The 13243-nt window shown below is 43.2% G+C and overlaps 1 protein-coding gene across 1 annotated transcript; it reads right to left on the bottom strand.

The window, feature by feature from the left end:
* Positions 1-2196: 2196 nt before the first annotated feature.
* Positions 2197-12501, bottom strand: nfil3-5 (nuclear factor, interleukin 3 regulated, member 5). Its single transcript, XM_044346249.1, has 2 exons — positions 12041-12501; positions 2197-6355 (listed from the first exon to the last, which is right to left on the bottom strand). Exon 2 carries the CDS (start codon positions 5696-5698, stop codon positions 3845-3847), a length of 1854 nt encoding a protein of 617 aa, XP_044202184.1. The 5' UTR covers positions 5699-6355; positions 12041-12501; the 3' UTR covers positions 2197-3844.
* Between the last annotated feature and the right edge of the window lie 742 nt (positions 12502-13243).

Here is a 13243-nt window from a genome sequence, read left to right as displayed (position 1 = left end):
AGGCAATATGACGTAACCCTCCCTCTCTCCCTCTCGCTCCCAGCCCTTCACTCTCAATAACCCCTCTCTCTCTCCTCACCCCCTCCTCTCTCTCCCTCATCCTCTCCTATCCCTCCTCACTGACCTACTTTTACTCTCATGGCCCGTTTTCACAAGCCTCCGCACAATACAAAGCAGCTCTTACAGCTCAGAAAGATGGGTTGGAAAAAAAAGGAAAGGGGGCGTGGGGTGAGAGAGAAAACAAGAGAAAAGGAGATACTGTGAGAGGGAGGAGGGAGTGAAGGGGAAAAGGTGTAGGAGAGAAAATGAGGAGTGGATGGTGCACTATAATAAAGCACTGTGGTTTTCTCAGGAATGTCACCTTGTCACATGGCTGGCTGATGGGTAGCATGGAGGGCAGAAGTGACAAGACTTTAGGGTTTCATATTAATAGCAGAAAGCAGCAGGTATGATCTGTGGTCAGCTGCACACATCCGTCCTCCATCCACTGACATGCAGCTTCTGCTTTTGCACACAGGAAGGTTAGTGCGGTGGAGGCATTTAATCTACGTCACAAAATTTCAAAATGTGAAGCACTCTTCTCATAAAACCGCCTTTGTTGATATTTTCAGACCAGTGCTTCTTTCCTGAGATTCTAGAGAAGTTTGGGCGTTTCCCTGAAATTGCAACACCTCTGTATCAGATAGGCTCTCTTTCCTGTAAAGGCTCTTATGTAACCCTTGTCAGTGGCACACTCAGCTCATGCCAGCTTGTTGTTCCCGTTAGCTATTGTTCCATTAACGGTTGGGTCAGATGGATGAAGCTGCACTCAGTGCAGTCTGACGCAGTTTTCTCCCAAGACAGTTGTGTAACTTGTTTTTGCTTGTTTCGGGCTGATACATTCGGTGATTTGTGATTTATTGGTTCATAGCATTGAGCAATTCTGGGCTAAATGGAAAGTAAACAGTTATAACTTTTCTTAGTACTTTGCTTATGTGGAACTGCTTTTTTTTCTCTTCTAGATGAGTCACTGTAAAAGTGACGAGTTTGTTCATATTATTAGGGTTTGCATCAACTTCCTGATGCATTTAAAATACATTGAAAAACTCCCCCTTTTTCTCGTGCCTTTCATTAATTAAAGCTTTGTTGCTGAGCCCCTTAACCTTTTTTAGCACTTTATTGATTATTACACTTCTTTCTTGTTGCTTATGGAATTTCTTATGGACTTGTCTACTTCCACTTGTTTCTTACTTTATATAATATAAAAAACAAAACCTTCTGTCTAGCGCTCCTTCTCATCACACTTATACCTGGTCAGCTACTTGAGAATTTGTACCACGGCTCTAACACTTGATTGTTTTGTCTCACTTTGGATAAAAGCATCTGCCAAATGACAAAATGTGAAATGAAACAAGGTTTATGTGAGTGAACCAAAACTGTAAAGTTGCCATTTATAAAACCAAGACAATGAGTTTAAAGACCCTAAAAAATTTTACAAGATTATTTTCTATATTAAACATGTATGCATTGTAACTATATTGCTTGTCTATAACTGATAGTTATAATGTATTTTATTGCCATGTTTAGAGCTCTTTAAATTCCCTCTATGACTTGTTTTGCCCTGCTCACAAGCAGTTAATCGAAGCTATTATTGACTATTTATGTCATGTTTTATTCATTCAGTCCATTTCTATTTGAGCCAATTACTCAACCTTATTGTCAGGAGTTCAGTAAAGTGAAAAGTTTAATATTCAACCAATTGAATATACTCTTGCGTCTGAGCAGACGGCTTTTTTATAAAATATGAGGTGTACTTTGGAGTTCAAATTATATTTATGTGTATTTATGACTGTTAAATATAAATATATGACATGAATATTCAGGCTGAGGTTAAGTTTAGCCCACAGATTTGCTCCAGTGCTGCCGTGCCACACAGTCTGCGTGTTGTTCTGATGTTTCATGCCAGTAGGAAATGTGAAGTGATGACGTGGTGAAACAGTGAAGTTATTCTGGCTATGTCGGCTCACACTGAGCTGTACTGGCAGACTGGGATGTTGCTGTCTGACTGGCGTGAGCTGTGAATCAGCTAGTTGATCTTTTGTTAGAGACAGACTGGTCTGGATCAGTTTATGTGTGTCTGTGTGTGTGTGTGTGTGTGGGTATACGTGTGTCACTTTCAAGAAAAGAACAACACATAAAGTTTAAAAGAGACATCCATAAATTCAACAACCTTTTTATTTTTTCCCCACTTTCAATCTTTCACAATTAAAAATGAGTATTTTTTTTGTAACCATTTTGCATATCCACGTGAAGTATAGCAATACAGAATCACTTCTGGACAAGCCTTAATCAGTTTTTTTTTTTCTTCCATTTTCATAAAGCCTTTTGGCGAACAACAAAGGTTATACAGTAACACAGAGTACAAATGGTAACTGGGCATAGGGTAGCATGGGTAAATACACAGCACAACCAGGAAGAGCACAGAGCAAAATGACACAACAGGATGACAGAAAAATACATATAATAATAGCCAAAATAATAATCCAATATAATAGAAAATAACAATATTAATAAAATAATAATAAAATAATGACAGCAGTATACAAGAGATAGAGAGACAACTTTACATTTATACATAGTGGCCAGAGGCAGGCACCAGGAAGTGAAACAGTTAAACTTGTACAGACTGTATGATCTACTGCAGCTACTGTAGCTAAAACAACTCAGTGCGGAGGTGAGTGGGATCGTTAAGACATTGGTCTATGTGGGGACGAGGGACAACACAATAAAGAGGCACCTTATGAAGAGAGAGCAGCTTTGCTGGTTGCGACTAGAGAGCCATTTCATTTATTAGACAGACAACTTTTGTCTGGAAAATACAGATGTGTTGATTTTGTCAAAGGGCTGGCAAATGAGGCTCACCTTGTGCTTGTCAGGTTTTGCCAACAGCAATGTGTGACTGCATAGCCTTGACTGATATGCTCAGAACTGGCCTTGACTGTTTTAACAGTTTTCAGTGATGAAGAGCTTGGATCACCTGAACGAGGAAATGATCCATACATCTGAAAAAAGTGTACCTTTGTTTTAAATTTTTTTTTTTTTTTTTTTTTTACAAGTTGTGGCTCATACTTTCAGTTGAAAGAAAAATCTTTGAGGCATTTTCTAGACAAAGAGGGACTGTACAAGGTGTCTCAACAAGAACAAACTGATCACCTTTAAATCTACGACTTCTGTATCCCATTGTTTTTTGTTGTTTTTGCCACATTTTTCTTCTTAAAATATATACTCCATATATGCAAATTTATATGTCACAGTAATATACAATCTAAGTGCTTCAGAAGTGAAAAGGACTTTTGTGCAGATGGTAAAGAGAGTGGAGGATTAAATCGCACAGATGTTTTCAGAGGGAGGAAGAATGTAACTGCGCCAAAAAAGGGAGACACTAAAGGAAGGATGTGTATTCTTTGGTCAAAGAAATGTTCCCGTAATGCCACAATAAGCGTATATACGCTGGCCAGCCACCAAGGCAGTTTACAATGATGAATAATTGAACAATGTTTGAATTTCCCACGAGAGGAATATCCCAGACTCTAGCTCCAGAGAGTTTCATTCTGTTCCCTCACTCTTTAAGTGATGTATCATTTTAATCGGAGGGATGTGTGGGAGGTAGGAGAGAATAAAGGGAAAGGGGAAAAGGTGACACAGTGAAACTCGATGGTGAAATCACATCCTATCTACACCTCACACAGACCACTTGCTTCTTTACTGTTCTGTAGGGTGGCGATGTGACCGTAGTTGTAGTTGCCTGTCTGCTGTAGACAACAGAGAGGTGACAAAGAGTTGCTTAAGCTGCTCTTATTTGTCCTTAATCTCGCCTCTTATTGCGTCCACCCCTCCCGCTGCTGGATCCCTTTTTTCCTCCCTCCTTTTTCGCCTCCGCCCTCTCATTCATCTGAGGTTTGACCTCGTCCGCATACTCAGTCTCATTCTCCTCCTTGCTCTCCCCGTTGGCCTGGCTGTTGTGAGGGTTGTTGGGGAGAGCCAAGTAAGGGTGTTGGGGCAAGGTGGGGGAGGGGGACATGGAGATGCTGACCGGTCCCTCCACCTGTGATCTAGCTGCCCCATTTGAAAGAGCTCTGTACTTTAGGCGGAGCTTGTGGGGCAGGGCAGTGCCTTTGACCTCAGCTTGGCACTCACCGTGCAAACCGACAGCCCCCGCTGGCTTCTGGTGGTAGCTGCTGATGTCTGAGGAGGACGAGGAGGGGGACTCGTCATCTGTGGAGCCCTCCTTGTCAGAGCTACGGGGGTCGCCATCGCTGGATGAGGTGTCTTTAGCAGAGGAATTCTCCTGGTAGAAACCGTCAGCCCGGGGGCCTCCCTCGTAGGTGAGCACCGGGGGCTCTTCGTCCAGTGTGTTGAGGTAGCCGTTGTGCTGTGGGAAGGAGGACTTGCCCTCCTCAGTGCTGTGGATCAGATCAGGGGCAAAGGGGTTCTGGTGGCTTTCAGCGTGATGATGACTGCTCTCCTGACTCTGGTAGCTGTAAAGTCCATTATGGTTCTCATGTTGCTGCTGGGCGTTGGGATTGTACCTGTGTTGCAGCTCCTCTGCTGACTCAGCATGACCATTGGTGTATTCATACTGCGGTGAGTCCATGGTCTTTGTCCTCTCTAGCTTCTCAGCAACCTCTCTGATAGTCACTGAGCAGTCAGAGAACTTGGAGGTCAAGGTGTGCTGGCCATGCTGTTGCAGTCTGCTCTGCTGGGATTGCTGGTCCTCTGGCCTCTGGCTCTCCATGGGGTAACAGCCACTGCTGGAGCGGTACAAGATGACGCTCCTCTGTGCAGAGGTGGCCTGAGGAGGTGGGCTGGAGGCCTCCATGTGACACTGCTGTTGGTGGTGCTGGTAGTCCATGGCACCATCAGCCAATGAGGAGCTCTGCTGGTGAGGAGAAACCAGAGCAGTGTGGTTGCCATGGTTAACCCCATTGGGCATCACATTAACGATGCCACTGGGAATCCCGCTGCTTTCCAGTCTGGCCATCTCCATACTTGAGGGCTCCTTCTTTATGCTGTAGCCCATTGGTTCAGGGCTGTCTCTGGAGGAACCGTCAGACATGTCAGAGACGGAGCCCCTCGGGGAGTACTTGTGGAGCGTGCTGTGGTGCTCACCACGGCTCGACTGTTCAGTCTCAGAGGAGTCAGAATTCAGCATCACCTGGGATGCACTGGAGTAGCCACTGCTTGAGAGGTAGGCATTACTGTTGGGGGTGCCGTTGCTGCTCCCATTGCTACTAGTGTTACCACTAGCAGCACTGCTGGAGATCTGCTGACTTTTCTCCATGTAGGAGGCTGTGCTGATGAGGCCAAAGCGCAACTTGAGCTGAAGGAGTTCTGTTTTTAGACGAACGTTCTCCTCATTCAGTGCCATGACCCGGTTCTCTAGCACCATGTCATTGAGGCGACGCTTTTCCCTTGAGCGCTTGGCCGCTTCATTGTTCTTCCGCCGTTTTTCCCAGTAGGAATCATCTTTTTTCTCATCAGAGATGAACTCCCGCTTGCGACGGGACGCCACAGAGGCCTTGGGACCTTTAGCCTGGCGGCTGATCCGTGCTCCACCGTCTGAAGGGGATGGGACACTCCCATTGTAGGGAGAAAAACTGTCCACTTCCATGGCGTTTTTGTTGCTGGTGGATGGGAGGTGTATACTCAGACTCTCCATTTTTTCCCAGCTGGGAGCCAGAGTGTAATTCTGGCAAAGGGCAAAGGGGGGGAAGGGAAAAGATGTATAACAATATAAGCCAACCGCTCTATTACAACGGAGTTTGACCTATGTTGCGGGATCAGCAAAAACTTCTGGATGAGGTATTTGTGCTCCTCTAAGAGACAGCCTCATTGATTTCTGTTACTTATTTTTCAAAATCAAAATGTTCAAGTGTCCAAATTAGCCAAGAAGATTAAAAAGAGATGGAACTCCACAAAAACCTCAGACATAATAATAATAATAAATACTAATACATTAATTTATACAGCACTTTTCTTAGTGAAACTCAAAGTGCTACAGTATTAATAGCATAGAACTTTTTTAAAAGTTTTATTAAACTAGTCTTCTGAACGAAGAACTGAAAAAAAAGAAACAAGTTTGTATTTTGAGAAAAGAGTCTTTCAGCTGTCTTGGCAAATAGTTCAAAGCAGTCTCCAGAGTCTCGCTGGAGTTGATTTTGAGTTTCTCGGCGTCTTCCTCAATCTTCAGGAGAGCTGTGATGCCTGTCAGGCTGCTGCCCTGCTTTTCTGTGTCTTACAGAGGATGTAGGTCAGTCCGTTTACTTCGGGGCTCCCTGAGGATCCAGCTTCAGTGCTGCTGTTTGCTGACCACTAACTGGGTTATGGAGACAGAGAGAGAGAGGGAGAGAGAGAGTTAGATTAGTTATAAAAAAAACACTGTAGCTCATTGTGGCATATATTCACATTTCAGTCAGGTCAAATTAGATTTATAAAGTGCTGTACAAAGGTGGAGTCCACTTGGTATCACCTGTAAGGCTTGAGATCAATATGCTATCAGTTTATCACAACACAACTTCTGCCAATGACAACTTCTGTCTATGACATAAGCCCCAAAGTTACACAATGTTTGTCTTTCATGTCTTTGTTTCCTTGACTTTACAGGGAGGAGGAGAAGGAGGGGGGGGAGGAGGAGGAGGAGGGTGGATCAGAACAGAGGTGAACAGACAGTTCTGTGGCTGTGTGCCGCTACTGCAGAGCTGTTGTGTAAGACAGAGCGCTGTCATAGTCAGATAACGAGGACTGAGGCAGGCTGACCTGGTGCCAGCTCTGCAGAGACTGACAGATAAATGGCTGAGGAACGCAGGGAGGGTACAAAGAGGCAGCTGTGCAGAGCGCCTCAAACTATTTGTGGTTGACAGGTCTGACGTATCATCACACATACTCTGTGATACATTTAGTATGGTGTGAGTTGAAACGAATTATGTGTAATTATAATATCTGAACATTTAGTCTTTCAAAAGTTATCATGAGGGTCTACAAAGACAGTGGAGAACGCAGAAAATGTTATTGGCTGAGTTGGGCCTGTGGGAGTCATCAAAGTTAGTGACACATCTGACAGCTGATAACATCAGTGTCAGGCTGTCTATGTGTGTACTGTATGTGTGTCTCCGTCACAGTGGCAAAGTCTCGGTTTCTCTGGTAGTAGTCACACTGTCTGTATTACACAACACTGCAAGCTACTGAGCTTCCTTATACAGTGTCAACATCGTAGCTCAACAGGAAGTCTTGCCCACCCAAAATGTCTTGCTCCATAAAGTTAACAATAATACTGAAGGCAGTGCGGATGTTGATGGCAGTCCCACGTTATGTAATAACTAGATCTGCTCTCGTTTTAGGCCAGATTCTTCTGGTTCTCTCACTGCACAGCATTACACAGTTGATATGCAGTAATTAATAACACGTCATTACACTGTGCTCTGGAGTCTGTTAAAACATGACAGCATCACAAACACAATGTAATATCTAGGTCACTGTGCCTGCGGTTAACAATGACTCTTATGGTGTCAATTTTCATTTTGCAACACTGAAATTCAACACAAATAGAAAGTTTTATCATCTGTGATGTTTTTATTCGTCTTTTATTGCTCCAATTTCTGATATTTTTTAAGGTGCCCAAATCCAAACACCGAAATCATTGAAGCACAATTACAGTTTAATGGACACTAAGTTGTCTAAAGGAATTCAATTTCAATCTGTCCAGTTTTACCACAGTTCAGCCAATTTTTTACTCTTGAATCAATGCAATAATTGAAATGCAGAATAGGAGCACAAGTACAAAAATAATAGCTTAGTACAAGAATAATGTTAAGAATTCATGTTATGCAAAAACAGAATTCCTGCTGAACGTTTTCTGCTTGTTTTTGACTCAGAAACAAAAATGTATATATTAAGCATCAATTAAGGTGTGCCCTATAGGTGTTTCCCTCTTTGAAAACTGCAAAGGTGAAGTCTGGAAGGGAACAATGCAAAGGAATTTGGGGTTGCCGCTGATGATACAACAAGCAGCTCCTGATCCCCACTCATGTAATCCATCTCATGTTCTCTCTGTATAGTAAAGCCTGGAAAATGAGACCAGACATGGCGCGAGCAGCGAAAGCAGACCTGAACAAAGAAGCTCCACCGACTGTTGTTTGCTGACTGCGACGGCGAAAGGGCAAAAAAAAGCACAATCCAATCCCAAAAGGAATAGAACAAAAGTGCTCCGGTTGAATGAAACTGACTCACAGTGACCTTCTTTCACTGTGCTGCAGTGTATTGTCCCCGTATCAAAAACCACTTACATTATAAACCACTTATATTAGCCTAATTCGCACCAGCGAGCCAATGCCACATAACTATTTAATCTAGTGAGCCTAGTCTTCTCCAGACTGGTTACCGCATTTCTCTGCTTCCCCTGGAGACAATGGCCCTGTTACATAATCTCAAATTTAAAAAAAAACACAAACAGTGACCTTGAAACAGCTTAACTAACGCTGTAAATAATTAACCATTTATTTACTCGCGCATGTTCTGTCGTAACTCAGGGACTAAGTCTAGGCATGCTGCAGGCTGTTCTTCAAATTGAATTTTCCCTTCACTGGCAAAACTAGGTTTTTTGCGATCTCTTGTTTGTCCCCCTTTTTTCAAAGAACTAGAGTAAAGCTACGCTGAACAGAAAGGGATTAGGACACAACCACCAACAGATGTGGAAAAATGTAGGGTCAGCCCCCCCCCCTTCTCTCTCTCCCCAGCCCTGAATAATTTTCATAAAGACTTGGAGGGGAGGGGCGGGCAGGGAGGGGGGGGGGGGCGTGAAACAAAGGCGGGCGGGAAGGAAGCATGCATACGTCTGCGCTGTCCCACTGACCTAGAAACGACGCTAAGCAGTAAACACTCCTCCTGTCTTTGACGGTGCGCCATAAAATAGGTCAGTGGGACTGCAAGGGAGGGAGGGCAGGAGAGAGAAACAGAGTATTAGAGTGCACTCTAAAAATAGAGCAACAGAAAGAGGTGAGGGAGGGAGGAAGCAGAAGAGGTATGGGGTGACGGGAGGAATTCAGTTGGTGGAAATGAGATTTCTCCTGCAGCGGGAGGAATAAAACAGACAAATGTGGACACGTCACCAGCCTAAAAATCAGATTACAAAAGCTCCCCCCCACCCCCCGTGATTTTCATGCAACATTAATTCCTGTACGCTCCAGAAACCCCTACGACACCTATGCTGCGTATATAAAAATATGCATCCGAAGCAGATGAAAAAACGGTAGTGAGAGATCGGGAGACGGCATTGACGTCAGAGCACACGCCCATCTCTGCAGCCAAATTCACACATAACAGCCTCTCTCTCTCTCAGGACTGCATGGGGAGGGGCTGCTGTTGTTGCTCGTAACGTACGTGCTCTGAATTTCTCTTGTTGCGGTGCAAAGCTTGTGTAACACATGCATATTACATAGCAGCAGAAGCTACAGGTTACTGCCCTGCAATCTCTCCTTTCACTGCCCTCTCTGTGCATGCCGTGCTCTGAATAAAAGCCAAGACTAACAGCTACAAAATACTTCAACCTAAAAGGAGATGATGGAAATGGCACATTGTGTGACAGGATTATTCCCCATTAAAAAGAATGATTCACTGCAGCTACTGTGGGCAGTTTGCTCTCTGTGTTTAAGTCTGAGGAAAATGTAGCTGTGAATCTGTTCCCAGGCACTTGCTGCCCGGGAAGGAATGCTTCACCTCTGACCCCCTCTGAGGCAAGTGTGAGTAAAACACACGGCATCCTCTTTCCCCCTCCTCCATCTTTTAAGTGATCCAACACCACACACGTGGAGGGGCCCGAGCTAGGAGCCTCCATTTCGCCCTGCGGCTTTGTGTCACGAAAACAAAACTAGGAGACAGGAATCCAGACATTCCAGGTCACTTAGAGAGTCCTATACCAGTGCGTGCCATTTAACACTTCCTCTGAGTAATATGTGACTGAAAACATTCCGATCTGTACAAATTATTTGTGGAAGAATACTAAAACTTTCAGATTAAAGTGTTGAGTAACTAGAATTTATACATTTATAATATCCTGTTTACAGTTTTAAACTCCCTGCAAATGTTTTTGTAATTAGTCATACAACAGCATGTGACCTACATCTTTTTCACTTAGATCTGATTCCCTGCAACATCTGCAATTAATATTTATTATATATGGATACCGCAGAGACAGGTATGTATCTTTACTTACAAGGCTTTAGCTACTTACAGTCAGTAGATAAGTGCTGTGCAGATTCATAAAGGAACATTAGCAAAAGTTAAGAAACAAATTAATAGATTAACAGCCATTAAAGTTAATAAAGTCTGCATGAATCTGTGGTCTTGTATTCCTAAGAGTGACGGACAGAGGACAGAGTGGTCAAAGTAGTCCACGACTTGCCCCCTATACCTCATGTGTCTCCTCACCCAGATACAGGTCTGACCTATATTCAGAAAGCTGGCTGGGACAGAGCAATGCAGACGGCTCTGAAACCAGACCAGCTGGCAGCAGGCGGACTAAGAGCTCACCAGAACTCTGCCTGCCTCGCCAGACAGGGGTTTCCATGCATTGCATCACATCCTGGTTGTTCATTTGTTATTCTAATTTCACAACAAAGTCACGCCACAGCCTCGCCGGGAGCTGTGGAGGCGAGCTTTGTACCTAACAAGAAAGGTTGTTATACTGGTTTTGCCTCGATCGCTTCTCATTTTTCTGTTCTCATCTTTGAGGAGGAAGATGAGTTAAACATAGCTCACAGACACTGAGCAGCTGTATTACATCATTTATGAAAGCATTTCCAAAGTGCAACTTCCACTCGTTTTTATTCAATAGGCAGGTTCATGCAGACTTTGTGCTAAACATCTCTCTGCTTTAGAAATTAGGATTTGCTGTTAGTCTGCGTCTGAATGATGAGAAGAGAGCGCAGGGGTGTGAACGAGAATCAATTACAGGCCTCTGTGTCCCAGGAGAGAGCTGCTGTTTATTGCTTCTCCCTGCTGTGTGCTGGTTATGTCATACCCTCCAACTCTCTGAAAGCAAAGCTCTGTGCTTTACTTAACACACCTTACAAGTAAAAAATAAAACAAATCAACTAGTGACTCACTTTTAATGGGAATCAGACATTTTGAGGTTTTTTTTTGTTTGCTCCTTTTCAACTAGAACATCTACTATGTGATGATGATGTCACCTAAAAACAGAGGCAACTAAATGATGTGCACATCTGGCGCAAGGGCAGTTAAATTATAAAAATGACTCATTTACAGATTATTTTAGCATACACTCAAGTTTTCCCCCTAATTTTTTAATTATAAAATTATATAATTGTATTTTTTTTGCATATAACTTCTATTTATGTTTCTATAACATTCACTCTGACATGGATTTCAGACAGTTTCATTGAAAATATGCCATAATTAATAACCTTTAAATGAAGTAGTATCCATACTTTAATCCAGTCTAATATTTGCATCAGCAGGGCTGCTACACAGATATGAACAAGATATGATGACCTACATAAAAAAAAAAACAAGTTGCACATACAAACAGCAGCACGCCACGTGCAGCAGCTGTTAGTGCACTGTGTGTCTGCATTAAGCAGACAGCAGCTGCCCCCATTCCCTGGAAAACACCATGAGGGAAATTACCTCGCCTTGACATTGAACACGTAATGTGGGACACGGCCAACCACGTTTTCCTATTCCCATTATATGTTTCGTATCAATAACGGGACGAAAAAACCGCAGCAATGCGAGCATATTAGCTTCGTGCTTTGTGGGACAAAAACAGCAGCACACGTCTCAAAGTCACGGACGGGCGCGCGGGATCTGCCGGCGGAGCTCGAGAGTCGCCATGTGAACAATAACCGGCCATAAGCATCATGTCCTCATCTCAACACGCACTCACACACACACACGAAAATCCCTCTAGCATTAAAAACACACCGAGCGGAAACTAATAGACAGGCAACATGAAACAAGAGGCAAAAAAGCGGCAGTCAAAACATACCTTTCCATGTCCTGGAGGAGAAGATTCAGGCTTCCCCGACACAAAAGCTGTCTCGCTCCCGTGTCCTCCTTCCTTGTCCCTTTAGATGAAACCTCCCAAAAAAACGAGAGAAAAAAAGTTGTGCTCCTTTTCCTGTCGTGTTGTGGTTGAGTCAGCCGGTCGGCTTGATGCTGTTTCTGTCTCTTGGCTCGGGCTGCCTGTGTGTTGCGCGCTGCCGGACACTTTGCTCCAGTTTCTCCGGCTCCCTTTCTAGAAATATGTGTTAGTAGGTCAGCGGTTGCATAACAGCTCTTAGGCTGCCTAGTCACGTTTTTGTCCTCTATCTCTCCGCGCGAGAGTAGGCTCTATGTGTGTGACATTAGGCCGTCTCCTCTCCACCCCTCCATCCTTCCTCCACCATTAATAACCGTGTCTTCTTACACGGGAGTGGTTAAGTTTATAACAAGTTCACACAGTCACCATGTTACCGAGAGCTCCATTAATAGCATGTAACAGCATGTCCTTCAGCTGCGTGAGTGCGGGGTCACTGTTACATATCCTCTCATTCGTCATTATTGGCCTATATATTTTCTCCTGGTGATACTCTTTTGTTAATGAAGCAAATTAAGATTAAATTAATGCTCATAATGCGTGGAAAAGATCTTCAGTGTGTCACTGTCTGGGTGTCTGACTTTCACAATATTTTATTACACAACATATAATAAAAGTATTACATCAGAGTGCAAAAAAGAACCTTTGGTATAAAATACATTCATATTATTTATGGGTTTAAGTCTTTCTTGTTAAACAGTTAATAATGATATATGATATTAATAATAAGGTGGAATAAGGTTTTGCTTCTCATTCTTTCACCGTGTTCATTTCTTTTCTGCTTTTCCAAACTTACACTTGTTTTTGTGTTTCTGAAATTCCAACAAACTTTTCTTTTCTCGCCTCTTCTGTGACAGACTGTACAACAAAGTTTGTGATACACTCCATAGATAGATAAATAGATAGATAAGTAGATTACGGCTGCAGTAAATGATTATTTCCATCACATTTTCTTGATAATTGATTAATCATTAAGTATTAAATTTAAAAAAAAATAGTGAAAAAATGGCATTCACAATTTCTTAGAGGCCACATCGGTGTCTTCAATTTGCTTGTTTTGTCAGACTAACAGTCCAAAATCTTAAGACACTCAATTCACCGACACTTATGACA

Source organism: Thunnus albacares, chromosome 3 (assembly GCF_914725855.1).
Source record: "Thunnus albacares chromosome 3, fThuAlb1.1, whole genome shotgun sequence".
Taxonomy (NCBI): domain Eukaryota; kingdom Metazoa; phylum Chordata; class Actinopteri; order Scombriformes; family Scombridae; genus Thunnus; species Thunnus albacares.
Note: the sequence above shows the minus strand (reverse complement) of the source record. Positions and strands in the feature narration are given on the sequence as shown.

Coding starts and splice junctions, on each gene's coding strand:
- nfil3-5 (XM_044346249.1), bottom strand. CDS start 5,698: ATGGAGAGTCTGAGTATACACCTCCCATCCACCAGCAACAAAAACGCC.